Below are 21504 nucleotides of genomic sequence, written 5' to 3'. Positions count from 1 at the left end.
TCTTATGCAATTCATCATAGAAACAGAAAAGTGAACAATTAGAAATAATTTGCTGCAAGCCATTGGCAAGTGAACCGTTTAGACTAGAAAAATAAAGGTAAAAGTACAGTGATACAACTTTGATGTCTACTGCAAACATAGAACCAATATGATCACCTCAGATAAGCTGAGCTGATGGCTGAACCTAACGAGGATGAGTATGTTCCACTGGATCTACAGGTCAACAGCATGGACTCTGAAGTGAAAAAATGTGATCCAAGTTGATCTAGTGCAGTCTGATCAACATAAATGCATCCAGCTTCAATTCGAAAGCACTAAGAATGCACATCTGAAGCATTGTGAAAAGTTATCATTGAAATGTAGCCTGATAAAATAAAGGGAATGCCAGGCACATTCATATTTTAACCTTACAAAAATAAGCTGTGCATCTCCAAAGATATTTTCAAAGTAAAACAAGTACCTGTTGTCCAAAGTCCCCTTCTGAGAAGTCTTGTTACAGCTACACCAAGGACATGAGCATAGAATGGATGAGACTGCTACTACATGATGCAACCTAAGGATTAACAATGACAATGAAAAGTGAAGTGGCATTCCAGAGCTAGAGCACTGTGGTGAACCTCGATAACCGCTGGAAAATCTATCAGTCCCTTGGTCCAAAATTGTACCTTATGAGTGGATCTCTCATATATTAGATTTGCTCTTTCTCTGCACCTTCTCTGTGGCTGTAACACTATATACTGGATAGTGTTCTATTACCTTGATGTGCTTGTGTAAGGTATGATTTGTCTGGTTAGCATGCAAAACAATGCTTTTCACTATCTCCGTACATGTGACAGTAATAAATCAAATCACCTTGAATGGAAATGACTGCATCTGAATCTCTGATTACTTAAAAAAATTTCAGTGGTCAGTTAGATAAAGAGAGCTTCAGGATTAACATGACAAACGTTTTGAGTCCCATTTTCGATTTGTGCATTGCACCTGAAGAATTCATTTCTGACAGTAGCCGTGATATACAGACAGGCCATGTGAACAAGTAACATTTAACCACATTACCCCAGATCAAACCATCTTGACAAACAAGTGGTCTACACCATTAAATGTTTCTGCCAGTATGTAATACCTCAGAGCTACACCTCTAGATGTGGGCTACTTTTGCTAATCTAGATTGTGGCCAAAAGCAATAGAGCAATTTGGCAAAGCCCCCACCTAGCCACAATCTCTAAGCATCTGTGCATGTTTCTCAACAAACGAGTAGATGGAGATGTCACAAGAACATTATTCAGATCTACCCAACTACAAGATCACTGTCACGATGGTACTGTATTTACTTAGAGGTTTTGAAAGTGCACACTAAGCCACATAGCAGGGGCACCAACACTGAGGAGGAAGAGAAGACAGCTAATTGAAGTCTAGAATTAATCAATTGTGCACAGACAACATGAAAGTACACACCCAGATGATGACAGTGTTATGGGTTAGGGTTAGGTCCAGGACAACTGTCAACAGACAAAATGGATGCAGACCAAGCATGGCCGAAGATCAGATCTACACTTCAAAACATTTGCATCACTTAACAAGAGTTCCTAGACTGCTGAAATGATATTTGGACTCAGGCTCCTGTACTTGTCTATTTTACAATGTCAATCTCTGTACAGCTGCTGTCAAGAAATGTTTAAAGAGCATACAATAGTTATCTTTTGGGAGAAAAGACGCATGTTTTATTATTATCTTTGGAATGATGTCCATTCAAGGGCTCAACCAGCAAATCAGCCAAGTCACGGATTTTATTACACAATTCTATAGCAATCTAAGCACAGGCTGTGTCTGGGGAATGCGTGAATTGTATCTGTTAGTTTAACTGTAATCAAACCCTCTTCAAATAAACATTATCTAGATACCTCATTTAGATATTACATTTAGAGAATTACAATATTGTCCAGTTTCAGGTAATATTCTTAACCTTTCATCGTGAATTTTATTATTTCACAAGAGATATTAATAGGGCCTCTTACCTGCTCGTTAATAATCAAAAGGTTTGGGATCTGCTTTGACTAAGGTAACAGCTATAATCTGATTTGATTATGGTTTCTAATCATCCTGAAAAAATATCTTGCTTTGCCAACAATGATTACTGTTGCTGTCAAATGATGGCCACCACATGTTATGACTTCCGAGATAAACTAATAGATCAAATGTTAAGTGATGTTACGGCATTTTCTTTCATAAAGAAGACCCTCCCTAAATGAAAACAAGTGAACTGTGAATTTATACAAAGTTTTTATACATATATAGTATTCTTGTAAAGATGTTATCATTGCTCATCTACCTGAAGACCTCAAAGTAAAAGTTACACTCTGTGTGGAAAAATTATTTTTTACATCTTCCTGACCTTGGCATTATCTAATGCTATTTTTCATTACTTTCCATTATTTGATTTATAACATATAATTTTCGCAATTACCTTAGTACAAACATTTTTTAATTCAAAATAAGTGAGAAAATATGAGAAGAATTCACATTTTTACTGTAGTTCCATAGTTTATTTTGAAATATCAGTAGGCAGAAGTAAACATTGTTGCAATCCTATAATAACTACATGATGTTAGTCATGTCTCAGGACTTCTGTGGAATAATTGGAGGCCAATTCAGGTAAAACTGGCTGAATTCTATGTCTGTCTAATGCAGAAGGAATGAGTCCCATACTGTGGGGTTCTTTTAGAAGTTCAGCCAAGATAAGTAACATGCTGGGAGGCAGGAGTAGTGTTTGTGACAACTTGATGTTATGTTAGTTTCAGTTTCAAATTTGCATTTTGGTAGGACATATTCTAACATCAGAATCTGTCAGTGAAACCTTCAGAATGTTTGTTTTTGAGAATTGCAGCTGATTGTTTCTGAAATTGATGTAATTCAAAAAGTCCATGAATTCCCTTTCAGTTCTTTGAAGCTCAACCAGAGTCATCTGAGTTACAACTATTTATCCCACTGAATCAATTTAACTGAGACATATTACAGTCCTTGGTGATGAATGGCAATGAATCTAATTTAGCTGAGCTTATTTAAATTGCATTTTATTTAAAACAGAATTGATATAACAATATTAGACCAAAAGAATGCTCCAGATGTAGAACTGCACAAATTATTTTTACTTCTTAATAGTTTATCCTTAAAACAAAGTAATTCTTCTCAGAATTGTCAGGTAAGATGAAGAATCAAGAAATAAAGGTTTTAGAGTTGAAGGAGAATGTTTGATTTCTTTTGTTAAAAAATGACATTTCCTATGTTGGAAAGCTGCTTCAACTGGTATTTGAATAATGGCATCAAATACCTCAGTCCATGATTCCTAACAATCCGGTAGTGGATATGATAGTGCGGTCAAAGACTGATAAATTTCTGCTGCAGTCTCTGAAAATTTGTTCCTCACTGTCTTAATGTATTGAACTTGAAACCTTGATTGTGTGATTCTGCATTTTCTGTCGAATCAAATTTTGAATATTCACCTCTATTTTCACTAATAAAACTGCCACAGAATTAAATTTTTGCCTTCAAATGTTTAACGACTACAAGTTTCAAAAGACTAGAAATGCATTCTGAAGATATTTTCAAGCATAGAAGTATGTCTGGATACAAAGAAATAAGCTTCATGCTGTCAGAATTAATTTCCACTTTCAAAAATACTGGAATTTATTATTACAAAATAATTTGGGTATATGTCTAATTTAAATTGTCGGCATATGTTGGACATGTACTTCTCCTTTCATTTCCGCAATAACATCTAACAGAAGCTCTGAGGTTCAATGCAGTAATGGGAAATTTAATGTAATTAATCATTTTGAAAAGTGAGCTTTGTCATAGGATCATTTTTTAGCCTTCAATCCTTCATCTTCATTGCATTTTGCATGATGGCATTTATTTAGTAAGAAATATATAACTGAGATTATGGCAGCTAACCTGCAAAGACCTACAGAAACATTTAATGACTGGCAGCACACCATATGTCTTCGGACCCACAGCAGAATAAATGCATTTTGGGCAATTGGCGATGAAAATGATACTACCCAAACAGCAACACCCATATCCCATGAATCAACTAAAAGAAGATTGCAGTACATATCATGTAAGTACACCCACTGTACTCTTTAGGTGAGAGTTCCAGGATTTTGATTCAGTGACAATGGAGGGAACGGTGATATATTTCCAACTCAGGATGATGTGTAACTTCATTGGTGGTGGTGTTTCCACACACCTAGTTGCCCGTGACCACCGAGGTCGTAGAGTTTGTGGTTTTAGAAGATGCTGCCAGAGAAGCTTTGTTACAGCAATGTTTCTTGTAGACCAGTGGTTTCCAACCTTTTGAGTAACCTGGTACAGTTCAATGAGGCAAGCACACCCACTTGGTCATAGTCTTAGAGCCATACAGCACAGAAACAGACTCTTCAGCCCAACCAGTTCATGCCAAACATCATCCCCAAACTAAACTTATCCCACCTGCCTGCTCCTGACCCATATCTCTCCAAATCCTTCCTATTCATGTACTTATCCAAATGTCTTTTAAACATTGTAATTGTACCCACAACCACCACTTCCTCATGAAGTTCATTCCACAAGCGAACCACGCTGTGTGTAACATTGCCTCTTGCCTTTTTGAAATCGCTCTCGTCTCCTTAAGAATGTGCCCTCTAGTCTGGAAATCTCCCATCCTAGGGAAAAGATAACTGCCATTAATTCTGTCCAAACTTGTCATTACTTTATAAACTTCTATCAGGTTACCTCTCAACCTCTTAGGCACCAGTGAAAAAGTCCCGGCCTGTCCAGCCTTCCTTTACAACTCAAATCTTCCGTAACTGGCAAAATCCTGATAAGTTTCTTCTGAAACCTCTCCATCTTGATAATATCCTTCCTATAACTCGGCGAGCAGAACTGGACACAGTATTCCAGAAGAGGTCTCACAGTGTCCTGTACAACCTCAACTTTTCAACTGCTATTCTCAAAGAGCTGAACAATGAAGAGAAGCATTCCAAACGTGTTTTCTTTTAAACCGCCCTGTCTATATATGACACAAACTTCAAAGAATTATGCATCTGCACCCTAAGGACTTGTTTCATCTGAATTGATTGCTCATTGTCATCAATTTACTTGCATTTTCTGTGGCCATGATCTAGCTAGGGCGATTTGCAGCATTATGCATACAACAAGCTGAAGCATGATCACAAGCATTAATATTTGAAAACCTCTGGAAAAAATACGCAGTCTTCGACTGCAGCACAGGCACATTTTCAAAATCCACTCAACTCAACCAGCTCTAATGATTCATGGCCCTAAATATGTTCACACACTGCAGAGTTCAGAAATCTGAATTTTGGAGATGGCATTTCACATTTGTAACTATTTCTAAATGTATTATTTTTCATTAAATTATTATACAGATGCATAATTGAAATTTAACAAATCAGAGCAAAATGCAAAGTAAAAGTAAATTTCAATTTACTGGGTTAGTGGGAAACCTGATCCTGATGCTGGTGTGTGCTGAGCTTTTTGATCCCAGGAGAAATGCTGTTCAGGATGGATCACCATTTGCTAGATGTGGGTTTTGATGTTTGTACAAATTTCATGGCACGCTTGAACTATTCTTGCAGGACGCCAGTTGAAAACCACTCTTGTGGATGGTACTCACTGCAGCCACGTTGCACCAGAAATGGAGGGAGTAAATATTTAATTTGGTGATCAACAGGATTGCTTTGGTATAAATGACATTAAACTTTGGTGTAGGAGTTGCTGCCCAGGCAAATGGAAGGAATTCCATTACAAACCTAACTTTGCCTTGTGATGGATGCGAATATTTCAGTTGTCAAGCAGCAAGTTGCACAGTGCCAATTTTGACGATCATTCTTAGGAAGTGGTTATCACTGGCAAGACCAAATATAGCTGATCCAATCCGCCCTTGAGGTGGTGGTCATGAGTAGCCTCCCTAAGCTACTACAGTCCATGTGACTTGCATACATGTATAGTGCTGTTAGGAACGAGTTCCAGAATTTTAACCCATCCTCAGTAAAGGAATGGTGATATCGTTCCAAGTCAGGAGGGTGTTTGCACTTGGAGAGGATCTTGCAGACGGCGGTACGTTTGTCGTTACATAATTTATGTGACTAATTCAAATAAATTTGATACTTGGTGAAACTCTGCAACTGTATTTTCTCTCTGTCTGGAGTTTTGAGACAATCATTGATGGTCCTTTGGATGTCATGGGGAGGAATTTTTTTTGATGACAAAAAATCAGCATGAATTTTTAAATGGTAGGTCATGTATGATTAATTTTAATCTTTGAGCAAGCCACTGGCTTGCTGTCTATATGAACTTTCAATTAATATTTGATAAGTTTCACAAAAAGTTACCAAAAGTAAGGCATTGGAGATAACTCTATGATTACATAACTAATTGTGGGGGTGGGACAGATTTAGGAATAAAGAATTAATTCTCCAGTTGGGGGATGTGATATGGTATTCCCCAGGGATTCAGTACTGGGCCATCAGCTGACTCTGAGCCATGATTTTCCTGGTTCAAGTCCCACCGACTCCAGTGTATTAACTTCTGTGAACAGTTTAATTAGAAAAATAACTATCTGGATGACCTTAATTTGGAAAAGCCAATAATAACTAAAATTACAAATGTAAACCACTGACGAAGGGACCTGGCAAAGTGATGGAATTTAGTATGGGCAAGTGTGAGCTCTTTCACTTTGGAGTGAATGTATTGAATCCTTAATGCTGAAAGGCCAGTAGTGATGGAGAAACAAATAAATTCAGCTATCTATGTAGAGAAACCACAAAAGTTATTCAAGAATAAACAAGTAATTAAGACACATCGTAGAATGTTGACCGTGTGTGCCTATCTTATTTCTTTATTAAGCATTGGAATACATGACTGCAAGTATGAAAATTACCTAAATGGCTGTGAAAGGTATAAGCCCAAATACCCAAATGTAAGATGCTTTATTTATAAACAATTGTTAGGCTTGAGTGTGATGAGTTAGAAGTTGTTAGACATTACCTGACCAGAAGATATCATCTCAGTCTCCCAAGCCAGATAGTTTTGTCCCTCCCTTATCAGCCTGAATCACAAGAGTCTACAACTTGTTTTAGTTTTCTTGAGTTTTTCAGGTACAAGCCAAAATCCTCACCATCCCCAACGTAATATATAAAGCAAAACTGTCAATGCTGCAAGTATTGCCAGCTGCAGATGCAAACCAATTGAGGCAGTTTGGTTCATGATTTATTTATCTGGAAACTAATAGCATTCATTTGAGGTTTTTCAAGATTTTGAGACCTCTGAGCTACGAAATGGATCAACCAAACAGAAATTAAGAAAAAGTAGAACTGATTGGCTTTGGATGAAATGACTGGGTTTCTGACTTTTACTGCAATTTATGTGTTGCCGATGGATGTTTCAATATTGTCACCATTTTGTTTTCTCTTGCTGTCTAGTCTAATTATGCTATACACTAGCCACAGCTAAGGTCACAAGTACTAACCTGCTCCCAGACCTCTGCTAGTGACACTTTATAAGAGGCTGCAAGGAAGTGGGGAAGGTGGCCTTTATTTACTCTTGCCTCACATCCTGATGATCTGAACCTGCAGCAAGTGCATTGAACAGGTTAATAATTACACTTAAGTATATGCAGACCCTGTCTTGGAGCCAAACAAAGCTGTGGTCTTCATAATATTACTGTTTCCTTCCAGCTGTAGCACTGGAAGATTGAGTCCATGAAAAAGTGTATCCTAATGTGCTTTTTCATAAATTAAGTACTTTTATAATGCGGGAAACTCAGTCACTTTACACACCGAAAGATCCCCAATAGCAATGTAGTAATTACCAGATAATCCATGTTATAATTGACTTGCAACCATTTCATATGGTATTTTGACAGTCAGAAAAGTCCAAATGTAAAGGAACAAACTGAAAGTTTTCTTCCAAATCCTGCAGAAGGGAGTACATTTGATAAAGCCATTGACTAGTTCCTATCCACTAGTTTGCTAACCATCTAAGTTACGCAGCAAATTTCTCTTGTAGTCTTTCAAGCATAAACATTTGCTGATTGTAGCATCCCAGTTCTGGAACCCTGATGCACATGGCAAAGAGAATTTGAAATCTTACATGTTTAGATTGGATTAGATCTAAACTGATGTTTTGAATATTTTCATGATTAGTTAAGTTAGGTCATTTTTGAGTGTTTAATACTTAATTGATTCCCTTTCTTCTAGAAGTTGATCCATCAGATGGTTCAGGTCTGGGGACCGGTGCCATTGTTGGCATTCTCATTGTCGTCTTCCTCATCTTGCTCGTTGCTGTTGATGTCACCTGCTACTTCATTAATAAGTGTGGCCTGCTGATGTGCATTGCTGTTAATTTCTGTGGGCAGCCTGGTCCAGGATCCAAGGGCAAGGACATGGAAGAAGGAAAAGCTGCTTTTTCGTAAGGAGTTTAAGCTTTTAATTTTTCAGAAATACAGTATGTTAAAGCAGCAAAGTTAGTGTGTTCTGTAATTGTTCTACTGCTGTACTAGATCTTCTGATTTTCAAGCCTTTAATTATATGTTTTGCCAGTCATGGAAATAATTGTGAAACCGTGTTGATACATCCAAACTAATGAACCCGCAAAATATTAATTGAAAATCATAGGTCTCCGCTGATTTTGAATTTAGATTAAAAGAAAAATTTCTCCACTAAATATAAAAGATCTTGGGGTCCTGTTGTTTTCTTCACAATATTAAAGTACCCATCTAAGGCTCAATATGTATTACCAGATCATCGCAGCTTTAATTGTATTATTGTCTAGTCAAGTATTTTGACACGTAATTAGCACATGTTTATACCTTTGCTGTTTAATAGTCAGAAGCTTTTAATTATTTTAATACCTAGAAAGCTGTACAGAAATACTTGATGGTTTATTTGGCTGGAATGGATGCCAAAGGCAAAGAAGATTTCTTGCAACGTTGCTATCTTGATTCCTCATACGTACACCAACAGCTTTCTTTCGTAAAGTACCTTTGTTCCATCTAATTTATTTTACTGTCTTATTGTTCGCTCATGGGCATTGCTGGCTGGGCCAGCATTTCTTGCCCAGACCTAGTTTTCCTTGAGAAGCTGGTGGTGACCTGTCTCCTTGAAACAGTTGGTATAGGTAGATGCACGGTGCCGCTATGGGAGGGAGTTCCAGGATTTTGACCCAGTAACGCTGAAGGAACAGTGGTATACATCAATCTACAATATTTCCCTTGGTGTATTTTTTAATAACACTGCCTTCCAGTTAGTGACCAGAACCAATTTGATTTCTGTTTTCAAAGCCAATAAAGATTGTAATTCCACATCAGTATCCATAACTTGTTCCTCACACTTGATAATGATTCAGTTGTGGCCAAGTTAATTGATAGAAGAAGGCAAGTTGTTCAGAGACCAGGCACTAAATTTCAGACATAGAGACTCTTAATGAAGTCATGTCAGAACACTTTAATAAGCAACAAAAGTAACACTCTACAAATCAAAACAATTGGTAGCCACGTTCAGACAGTTCTTGCTTCCTCATTGCTAGTGGTACATGTGGCTCTTACTTCATCATCATTTGTCTCTCCCTGCTTCATCTTGAAATCTATGCCGCAAACCTCCCCAGGTCTGCTCCTTGTTCTTTTGAAACCAGTGGCTCTTTCTGTGTCAATTGTGCTCTGATCAGTTGATGCATACTTATCACTGTTTAATTTTTCCTGCTAGTTCTTGCATCAGTTAATTAATTCATTAAACATAGTCACTTGACCTCACACATACAAAACATTGTGCTCTTTAATAGAGTCTGTTAGAGTCTGTTATTAGCTTCCTTCTAAATAGAAGCTGCCAAACTGGCTGACCACTTCACCCATGAATTATAGCTCCAAAATTCATTAATTTTTACATTTCATGCTAAACATGTCCTGCTTTTCATGACACTTTGACTATTGGTACATTTGGAATACTCATTCCTTTCCTCCCTTACTCCTCTTCATGTCCTCAAGCCTTGAGACAATGTGGTCATGGCTAACCTAGACCATGCAAGCAGTATTCTCTCAGTGAAACTCACATCTACAGTTCTCTTCCTATCTATCCCGTATAAAATGCAATTGGTCAGTAAAACCATGTCAAAATGTGCCCTTACCCACCAAAATGAAAGATGGCATCTTACATTTCTTTACAGAAAAGACGAATCAAAGGAGCCGATTGTGGAGGTGCGGACTGAGGAAGAACGAACTCCCAATCATGATGGTGGAAGCCAAACTGAACCCAATGAAACCACACCATTGACAGAGCCTGAGTAAGTTGCTGTGTGTTTGAGAATGTAGCTGATTTGTACTGTGATCTCGGCTTGTTCTTTTGCTTTACGTTTTAGTTCATATGGTTGGTGGATCATTTCTGCTTGCTTTTTAATTCCTGTGAATCCTGTGAGCTGAATCTAATTTGGCTTGTGTTTTCCTGATGGTGTTTACCCTCCAGAATTACTTCTATCATAATGACAGGACAAAGCCAAAATCAGAAAAGTTAAGATCCGGAAATAATTCACTTATGAGTTATAGCCATCCATGATTTTGAGGAATCACCAAGAGCTTGCAAATATAGTTGAAAATGAACTTTGTAAAAATTGAAAGAAATAAAGTAAATTTTCAATTCAACAGATATCAATAAAATACCCACTATCTAATTTTCTCAGTAAAATTCCGACCTCTATCTCCATTTATGATTGGCTTTATATGCATGAATTTTAGTAGAAGAAAATTTTGTTTTATACACTTTGCAAGCAACACTTGTGATGTTCTTAACATGGTCATGCACCTACTGTAATTCAAAACTTGAATCTGAAAGCGCTTTACAATTTTGTAAGAAGACACATTGAAACAGTAGAAGTTTTATTGTGAGTTTTGATTTGATTTGATTGAGAGAAGGAAAGGATTCAAGCAACCAACTAACCTTCTGACTTACAACAGGTTGCAATAACTTCAGAATTATTGGAGCTTAAGTCATTTTGTCAATTTCTATAGCATCCTAGTCATTTATTATACTAGCTAAGGATGATAACTTTCAAACCCAATATATGGGACTATTTAATGTTACGTGTTGCATACGTGACAGCATGATATGGTTGTTTTATGTGCTTTTGCTTCTTTCTGTCATTATTGCTATATTGTCTATTCTATCCATTTTCTACTCCTGTTGTCCTCACAGGCATGCAGCAGATACCCAGGCTACTGTCGAAGACATGTTGCCTTCTGTCACCACAGTAACCACTAACTCTGACACTATCACTGAAACTTTTGCCACTGCTCAAAACAGTCCAACGAGTGAAACGACTACACTCACTTCCAGTGCTGCACTCCCAGCCTCAACCACACCTGAGCCATCACCAGCTTCAGCTGCCCCACCTCACTCACCCAAGGCAGCTGTAGCATCGCCCACTTCACCTTCTACCAAGTCTCAAGCTGAGACAGTACCCATTGTTGCGCCCCTTGTTGATCTTAGTGATGCCCCAGTCTCTGTTTCTGCAACTCCTCCTTCTGCCCCCATCTCTGTTTCTTCACCGCCTTCTTCTGCCCCAACCTCCAGTAATCCAGTCTCAAACGTCAATTCCAACCAAGCTGCTGCCCCACCAATAGCCAGAACAGCAGAGGAGGTGACAAAAGATCCTGCTAATAACAAACCTGGCCCAGTTCCCAGCCCCGGAAGCCCAGCCAGCCCCCCAGCTACTTCAGCACAGCAACAACCCAAGCCAGAAGCTCCAACGACTACCAAGAGCCCAGAAATAGATGCTACAAAACCTAACCCAGTGAAGAGCCCTGTGGAGCTAACAAATAACTCCACCAGTGTGAAGAACGAGGCTGCTACAGACAGCAGCAAAAAACCCTCCCAGGGTGAGGACTTTCCAGTTGACGGAGGGACCTTCAAGACCTCAAACATTGACCTTGCAAAGGATGTTTTTGCAGCTCTTGGCACTTCTTCTCTTCCCACTATGGCTGATGGGAAAGCTGCTGACCTTGCTCCTTCCATTGCAGACGCCGCTTTACCATCTGCTCCGGCAAAGGAAGAGTATGGGCATTTTTCACACTAATGCTACTTGCTTGTCACTGTGTCTTTGTTGTGATGCAGCTCTGCTTTCATGTCCTTTCAGCTCCTGCATAAAACCTGGTCACCAAATAAGGCAGTTCAAAGGATACTTTCCTAATAGTTTTTTTTTAAGTTGTATCTTGCTTTAAAATGCTAGGTGAAATGTCTAATGTTACTGGACATTTAGGAATTGCAGATCGTGTGAAGTTAGTTGGATTGTTTCATTAAAGGAAAACTTGGAATTAAAATTTACAAGCCATTTCAATTAAACAACATCTTGTTGCACTTACCTCCTTTTTAAAAAACGTTCAACATGAATCTTCTTCCAATTGACTTGCAAAATTGTGAATTTAACTGCCTTAAATTGTGCAGGACGAGGAATATCTATTATCTATATTGGCAGAGTATTTAGTAGGTATTTTAAGTGGTTTTGCAGTACAAGTGTGCTGGATTGTTGAGATCAATTAACATTTCATAACACGATGAGCAGTGATGATTACAGTTTGATGTACAGAAGAGCCAAACATTCTACAGTATTTAAGCCTTCTGAAACAATTGTTTTTTGCAATAGCAGAGAATGAATGTAAATACGTAGGTGATACCCCAGCAGAATTTACATTTTGCCATGGCCATTGTTCATCTTAGCAGCACCTGATTCAGATTTTCTGAATTGTTTTTTAATTGGCCTGTCATCAAAATTTAACCCAGGTTTGAACTGTAAACTGGTCTCTGGAAAGCATAGGCTTCATAATTGCATAACCTGCACACCTGACCGCTGTGAGACCGTACAAGGGATTTTCATGTTTTCACACAGGCATTGGGTTCACACTGCATTTTGTGAGTTGCGATGAGGTGCATACAGTAAGTGAAGGTGGGCTGGTTAGGAGTTATGTCTCGGTTCCCCAGCACTTCAGCCCAGCTCTCAACATTGTTTAAAGCTCCACTAAACCTCACTCCCCACCCGCTCCTGTGCCATATTTCTCGTGCCATCTGTGTGCCCTGACATTCCCCACACCAGCTTCATGCACAAACTACAGTTCTCAGGAGCCATGCCTCATCTATGAAAACTATTTCAATGTCATTGAAAAGCCATTAAACTACTTCAGAAAACAATGAGTGAGGCTCACTAGTATTGATGTTCCCCCCTCGCCAATAAAAATCTTGTGGCATCGCAACTGTTTTGATTTGGAAATGAATTGTTTCCTATTATTATCAGAGAATCCAGTACTGTGTTTCTTTGTGAGGTACTGAATTTTTCCATGATCAAAAGAAACAAAGTGACTCTTTTTAAGATCTCCCCACTCCTGAGACAGCAGAAGCCCAACAACCAGAAAATACAAGTTAAGTCTTTTTATTTGATTAAAAATACGTCTCATGCTTTGTGACCCTGACTTACTGATGTGCTTGGCAGTTGTTGTTCCCCAAATGTAGCTACTAAATAGTACTGTAGTGTGACTGCACTACTTTATTTACATGTTCTCATACGCTGCGCTGACCGAAAGCTGCACTAAAATAAGGAGTAGTCTCTGTGTCTGAGGCTAAATGCAAAGACTTTAGGATCTTCATGAGCAGCATAAACTAATAATAGATTTTTTTTTATTCATTCGTGGGATGGGCTGTCAATGGTTAGGCTAGCATTTATTGCCCATCCCAGAGGGCAGTTAAGAGTCAACCATATTGCTGTGGGGTCTGAAGTCACGTGTAGTCCAGACCAGATAAAGATGGCAATTTCCTTCCTTAAAGGGCATTAGTGAGCCAGCTAGGTGTTTTTTCCAACAATTGGAGTCATTGAGCTCTACAGCATGGAAACCGACCCTTTGGTCTAACTCATCCATGCCGACCAGATATCATAAATATCTAGTTCCATTTGCTCGCATTTGGCCCATATCCCTCTCAGCTATTCTTCTTCATGTACCCATCCAATTCCCTCTTAAATGTTGTCATTGTAACAGCCTCCACCACTTTCTCTGGCTGCTCAATCCATACACGGACCACCCTCTGCATGAAAAAATTGTTCCTTAGGCGCCTTAAATCTTTCCGCTCTCATCTTAAACCTATGCCCTCTAGTTTTGGACACAGATACCCCAGGAAAATGTCCTTGTCTATTCACCCTGTCCATGCTCCTCATGATTTTATAAATCTCTGTAAGGTCACCCCTCAGCCTCCAATGCTCCAGGGAAAATAGCCCCAGCCTATTCAGCCTCTCCCTATAGCTCAACCCCAGCAACCCTGGCAGCGTCCTTCCAAATTTTTCTGAGCCCTTTCAAGTTTCACAATATCCTTCCTATAGCAGGGAGTCTAGACTTGCACGCAGAATTCCAAAAGTGGCCTAACCAATGACCTGTACAGCCTCAACATGGCCTCCAAACTCCTATGCTCAATGCACTGACCAATGAAGAAATTGACAGTAGATTCATGGTCGTCATTAGATTCCAGATTTTTTACTGAATTCAAATTGAACCATCTGCTGTGGCAGGATTTGAACCCTGGTCCTCAGAATGTTACCTTTTGTCTCTGGATTAACAGTTCAGCAACTATACCATTGGGCCACTGCCATCCCCAAATTTACTATCCTTATTTTCTTTCTTGACAGTCACTAATGTCTTCGTTTCTGGTAACTATGAAAGGATGTTAATCCTTTAGTTTTGCAGAAAATTTCTCCCAAGCCCTAAAATATTCGCCATGACCCATAACCCATTCATCAAGAATACAAGAGTTGCATTTATATAATTTTGTTTAGTAAAGTTCTGAAGCCAACTGAATACTTGTGAATTGTGATCTCCATTTTAATAGAGGCTGCTACTTTTTCTGTATGTGCACATAGCATGGTCCCTCAGGCTGCACTGAGATAAATGAACAGGTCATCTATTTCAGCGATGGTTGAATGATAACTATTGGCCAGGCTCTAGAGAAAGGATTACCCTGTACTCACTCTCCTGATGCAATGTGTTGCCTGGAATGCAAGTGTAGATTTTGTGCTTGTACCTCGTGTGGAGCTTGAATCTTATATTTCAGAGATATGACTAACACAGAATCAGTGAGAGGTACATGAGAATGATCCAGGATACTTGACCAATGGTCATTGTTCCCACCCCTCTCCTCATACACAACCTTTATCATCAAGGACGGTGTAGCCATCACTCCACAACTTGCTTTATCACTGCAGCCAAGGTCAGGGAGCACGTGTAGCTAAGCCTTCCAACATGTCAGTGTTCTACATATTTATTAGGAAGGGCACAGACCAATGTCAAAACGTACAATTCAATGTTATAACCAGCCATCAAACTCAGGTGCTGCAACAGCCTTGTCAATTGAATGATGCGTGACTTCCACTTTCACTGGCAAATGTACTTTTGAAACGCACATTCAGCTCAGTTTCTGACTGAAATCAGGTTCTGAAATCAGCATTCCAAAATGCTTTCAGATCCATTATTTCATTAGGACTTTAGAATCTGTTGATTTTCACACCAATAAAGTGTGATGAATTCAAACTTGGAGGTATTGGAATCAGCTCCAAATTAGTTAGGTAGACTAATTCTTCAGTTCTATTGAACCACTACTAAGCTTGTTTCGAAAATCAGTGTTTCACTTGAAACCTCCCTCAGGTTTATTGGATTTTTCTTAATGATGACCAAGTTTCATGCATGAGATTTTTTAAAATTTGCATGTTTTTATTTATACTGAGGGAGATTTCTTCTCGGCATGGGGGATGTAGTTTGTGTTCCTTTTTAAAGATTTAGCTAATTTGTTTCTATGTAATGATGGCCAGTTATTGTAACAATTTTATGTTCTTTCAGAATTTCATTTTGTGCATGCAAGGACTGTGCAGTAAACTAATCTTTTAAAGTGAAACTAAGTATTGAATTTAGGTCATTGTGAACACTGATATATGATAAGATGTATGAAAGATTCTACATCTTTCCATTCATGCTCTGTGGTGTATTCCACTGTTTCCTTTTTGTTTTGGGCATAGTTAAAGCAGAAGTTAATTTGTTGTTGAGATTTGTTATCAACACCACATTATTGTTCCCTTCAATATAATTGTCTTATTGTTGTCATAATAATCATCTGTCTTTACAAAGAATGATTCTTTCCCAGCAGCAGAAGTCCTTCTTACAAAACAAAATCAAACATGTGAAATGAAGATATATTGTGCCAGCATTTTAGGCAGCCATTGAATTTGTTAATTATGGCTTAATGCTTATTGAAGGAAGCCTTAGATAAACTAGTTATAGAATATAACCACTTGGAGTGCTGCCCTGAATCCATGAGTGCCAAAATCACCACTGCTTCAACGGCCAGTCTAACTACTCTCCCAAAACGTGTGAAACCATAGTTGATGAGGTAGAGGGACCTAAGTTGGTGTTTTGTGCCAGGCATAGCTGAACCTGGAAGAATTTTCTTTCCACCAAAACTTGAGTGAGATGGGCAGGATTTTGTTCAGTCGAAAGTTTCCCAGGAGATTTTTTTGTTATTACTTACCAGAGGGTTCAATTGATAGAAGTTTTATAAAACAAATCAAACACGGCCAAGTCTGACCATCCCTTCAACCCACACACCACTTGTCCGTCTGCTCACTTGTTATTTAGCTAGCATTATGTTCTAATCAAAAGTGTGGGACAGCTTAGGATGGTAGCCCTCCATGAACTGCCACAGCCATACACAAGAGTATTTTGTTAAATGGTTCTTGGGAAGTCAGCATTTATTGACTAATATAATTGTGCTGGAAGAAATTATGATGATGAGCCTTACCTATAATTCCCTGGTACTTCATTCAAATGCTCCTTTGTCGGTGAAAACCTTAACAGTGAATATTAGCAGATTGAAGAACAAAAGATAACGTAACTGCTAAGAATGTAACACTCCCCTTTTGACAATGTAACAGCCCTTACTAGATTGTGATTAGGAACATAAATCCGAGTGAACCCGTAGAAAATAGCATTCCCAACATTGCTGTGGCTGAGTTCAGCTAATTTACCTGGCATTAAGGACTAAATGTGTAACTTTATCGCTCCATGCACGGCCTACTTCTGCAACCAAATGAGAGCCAAATGTTAAAGCACACTATTGCATTACTGTATGCCCTGGATTCTTGTCCAAAACAGCCATAATTGTTCTCAATACGTTAATCATATCCACAAACATCCTACGTAAATTCTTAAAAAGATCCCTTTGTCATCTTGTTTGCTACCTTCACCCAAATACTTACCACTTTTTTTTTGTGTTAAGGTATTTTTCCTAATTACAAGCCTGAATGAAAAGTCCAAATGAACTGTAACAAGATAAAAATGATTTGACTGGGAATGGTTTCCTGGAGATAGACTACATTTACATATATGTAGGTGTTATCGGAATGTCTCTCTCCTAGGCTTCATTTATCTAGCTAATGATGCCCTACAGAAAGATTGCTTTGGTGCACACCCTTGACACTGTATAATGAAGCAGCTCTGCAATTCAATTGCATTGACTGGCATTTGATGTTTTCCGTGTTTTTCTTTTTACTGAGTTGGTGGCTTCTGTAGTAATTATTCTTCTTCCTTGCAGTCGTTTTATGCTGCTCTCCTGTTTTAAGCATGCTTGATGTTTAAATAGTAAGTGTTTAGAAACAAAGGATATCTTCGGTATGATGCTGTAATGTTTATTCTTGTTTCTTTTCCTTTCTCATATTTTTCATACAGCTTTTCTTAACATTTGGTATTGTGACAATTTGTCAAAAATTAATGCAGAAGGCTTATTTGAAAAATGTAATAAAATTCTCTCCTCCGATTCTTTTGACTATCCTTTTCCAGCAGCATGTGAAAATTGAAGATACGCCAAAGTAGTGAGTTGTGGTGATACTTTGCTGGTTCCCTTTATTGATGCGTTGCAAATGTGCAGACAAAGAGCTAATTTATTGTTTGGTGACAGCAAAAGTAGCTTGTGAACAGAGTATTTGGAACAACACCTCTGTGAGAAATTGTATTTAGTATAAAATATGGATGATATGTACAATCTTGTATACTTCATAATATATTTCCTTGTTAAGGAACAGTTTTTGTGTCATAAAATTATTCAGATGCTTTCACATACTGCTGTACTGTTTTGTTTCCTAATCTTTTTATTGCCTGCACCTTGTTAATTTATGTTCCACTTGCTTTCTACTTGACAGGAAGGTCCCATTAGAGGACAAGCCCAAACAAGAGGGGACAGAAGTAAAGACGGTTCCTAATGAAGCCTCACAAACAAATGAGAATGAAAGCAAAGCATGATCAAAAAAAAACACAGATACCGGTTTCCCCTCAGTGTCTCTTTTATTATTTTTGAACATGTTTTCCTGTTTGTAGGTTTCAGCTGAGAAGGGGATCAATTGTGGCACACTTGCTTTTTCTAAAATTCCTTGATTGAAGGGTTGACCACATAATTGAAATTGGTACTTGTTCAAAACAAAACAACCTGGGATATTTTAATTGTAGTTGCCATTTTTCACTGCGCTTAGCAAGAATTGTGATTTTTAGATAACGTGTGCATTCTTCAGTTAGAAAGCACTAAGATACTCCTTCCGTTTCTCCCTCTGTTAGTAGAATGAACAGTTGAAACAAAAGAGAGAGTTTTCGGTACATACCTGTAGAAATGGCCACAACTGATTTTTATCTTCTTACTTTTTTCAAAGTTAAAAATTATACTGATTAAAACACAGCTTTATAAATTACCATTGTAAGGCTAGAAACGTGATTGCTTCACCGTTCATACAAGTACATTATGTGCACAAAGCATTGCTATCTTAACCTGTTTATAATTTTTTTATTTGCAAGTTTTGATCCTGAGTTAGCTGTTCACTAAACAGAAGGTTTGTAAATTTGCATATGTGAAGTATATTTCAATTTGCAGTATTCAATTTTAAGAAATGAATATTAATTTTTGCCAACTTTTATTTTCAGTGTTTATTGGTTTAAGACTGCAAACCATAATTGTTTAACCTTTACATGTTATAATTGTGTGTAAATGTAACAGGCTTTGTTTTGTTTTATTTCAAAGCTTGTTTAAAATGTCCATAGTTTAGCTTGTTTGCTTTTGCCACTTTTATTTTGAATGGAAGTGTTTACATTACTTTTCCTTGTTACTCTTCGGTTAGAATATGCTTTGATTACTTGATCTACCGGAAAGACCTTGTTATATCATACGCTTACACACCATATTAAGACCAGTTTTCTCCATTAAAGTCTGATATTCATTTATGTTAATTGTTCCTTGCTTGTTTCCACAGCAAAACACCTTCCATTCTTGCAGCTATGAAAGGAATTATGTAGCGCATTTCTGTTTCTGAAGCAATGTTTCAACTTTTTAGACTGCAAGCTTGTGCACTGTGAATGCGTGAATATTATAGTGTGTTTTTGTCATAGTATTTCAAAGAATTTCAGCATAGCTTGGTTGTGAAAGGTGTAGCAGGTAGTTCTGAAGATTGTGTGGGAAAATGCCATCACTGTGGTGGGGGGGAATTAAAAAGAATATAAGGGGAGGCAAACATTTTTGGGCATGAATTCCATGTGTTCTAAGTTTTATTGCCTGTAACGTTTAACAATGATGGTAAGACTGGGAGCAGTCCCCATTAGCACAATCGAATGGGGCTTTATTCTTTCATGTACTTTTATTTTGTGTGCAGTCTCAGTCCAGTAATGATCGCATTGCTAATTTGTAAGTTCAAACTGTGAAATACTGGTCTTGTCATTTGCTTCAAGTGTTTGCATATATTCAACTTTAGGGATGACACTGGAGGCACTTCTCAAGTCACCCATTTAATATTTAAGGTGTGCCCTATGTACCGGTGTGACTTGCTGTACCAGATCATTTTTGGGCATGTTTACTACAATGGCATCACAGCAAAAACAAATGGCATTTTCATTCCAAAGCTGCCTTATATCAAGCCCTATCCTAATACAATTACCCAGCGATACATAAGCCTGTTATTTGCTGTAATATTTGTGCTGGCGTTAAAAATGGGACCAAGTTTACACGGATCATTGCAGTGATCTCGTAGAAAGTGAATGTTTGTTGTCTTACTGTGCCATCTAACACATCTTTAGTGAAAGGTAACTTAATGTAATTAAAAGGGCAGAGGATTTTCTCCTGTGTTGATTGTAGTAAAATTATAAATGCATTTATTTTAAAAAAATCATTTACCCATTTGCTTCAAATGGCCAGTAGAGGAAATCGTTCCCTTGATTCAAAACATATGACCTCTACCACCTACAAGGACAAGGATAGCAGATTAATGGCAACATTGCCACTTACAAGTTCCCCTTCAAGCCACTCACTGTTCTGATTTGGAATTATTGTTGTCACTTCACTGCTGCTGGGCCAAAATCCAGGATCGCTGTCTCTGACAGCTGTGTAGGTGTGCCTGACGAGATGGACTGCAGCAGTTAAAGAAGGTGACTCACGACCTTCTTCTCATGGGTAGTTAGAAATGCATAACAAACGTAGGCCTTGCCAGTGACACCCGCATCCCATGAAATTATTTTTAAAATATTCCTTTTCAGAATTTCAGACATGGTTCACAACATAAGTGCATTGGCCAAGGTTTTAAACTTCTGGAATCAGCTGTGAGTTCCTTCCCTAGTCACATCAATGGGCAGAAAATCAGGGGCTATTTAGCACAGAAGAGGAAAAGCCTAGCCCTTGTGCCTTGACTGAATAAGGGGTCAAATATAAAATAGCCTTATGACTTTCCTGTGTAAATGCAAAAGGCCAGACTTCATCTCATGTCCCCTACAAAGATTTAAAAACTCCAACCTCCACTGTCAGCCCTAATTAGAATACCCTGCATTTAGAGCCTTCTCTCCTGTTACAGATCTTTTTATTGAGTGAAGATTAAACCACCTTTCCACTATCACTGGTGTAAATACTGACTACTAACCGAGATTTTTGAATTTGCATTATGTCAGATACTTGTGTTCAATAAAAATTACAAAACAAGATGATGATTGCCGTGTCCATGTGTGAAACAAACAGTTTGATCTATAGTTAGGAAGCTAATTGTAGCACCATGACCACCTTAGCTTTCATACACCAATTCAGGGGAAAAAATATTGAGAGAAATCTCTGGCCGATATGATTCAGCTGCTCTGCGCATAAAATAATCAACTTGCAGGCGCTGAAAACAAAACAATAAAAAAACTGAAACCTGTAATAAAATGGGATTCAATAGCCTTATCATGTCTGCTTCTTTTTAAAAAGGGAGTCTCACAATTTGTATCCTTCAAAATGCAGATCTTTCACCTGTAGGAGTCTTTAATAAAGTGATTTTGTTTTTGCATTGAGGGTTTTGATAACTTAAAAGTGAGCGCCGAAGTGGAATCAAAGGAGCAGATTGAAAAATCTTAAATGTAGGACCATGATGTTCCACTCAGTA

The 21504-nt window shown here is 38.1% G+C and overlaps 1 protein-coding gene across 14 annotated transcripts in view; it reads left to right on the top strand.

The window, feature by feature from the left end:
- Window positions 1-21068, top strand: part of LOC125467077 (neural cell adhesion molecule 1) — a 501070-nt gene extending 480002 nt beyond the window's left edge. For 6 of the 14 annotated variants that reach the window (XM_059639029.1, XM_059639027.1, XM_059639030.1 and 3 more), the window contains 4 exons: window positions 8259-8469; window positions 10219-10335; window positions 11241-12098; window positions 18265-21068. In XM_059639029.1, the coding sequence (XP_059495012.1) occupies window positions 8259-8469; window positions 10219-10335; window positions 11241-12098; window positions 18265-18364 (1286 nt within the window). In that variant the 3' untranslated portion in view covers window positions 18365-21068. Of the gene's footprint in view, window positions 1-8258; window positions 8470-10218; window positions 10340-11240; window positions 12099-18264 lie in introns of those variants that run through there. The other 8 variants (XM_059639028.1, XM_059639033.1, XM_059639041.1 and 5 more) reach the window with 4 other exon arrangements.
- The last annotated feature ends 436 nt before the right edge of the window (window positions 21069-21504 follow it).

This window comes from Stegostoma tigrinum, chromosome 32 (assembly GCF_030684315.1).
Source record: "Stegostoma tigrinum isolate sSteTig4 chromosome 32, sSteTig4.hap1, whole genome shotgun sequence".
NCBI classification, from domain to species: Eukaryota; Metazoa; Chordata; class Chondrichthyes; order Orectolobiformes; family Stegostomatidae; genus Stegostoma; species Stegostoma tigrinum.
The sequence above is the reverse complement of the archived record's forward strand: the minus strand, read 5'-3'. Positions and strand labels throughout refer to the sequence as shown.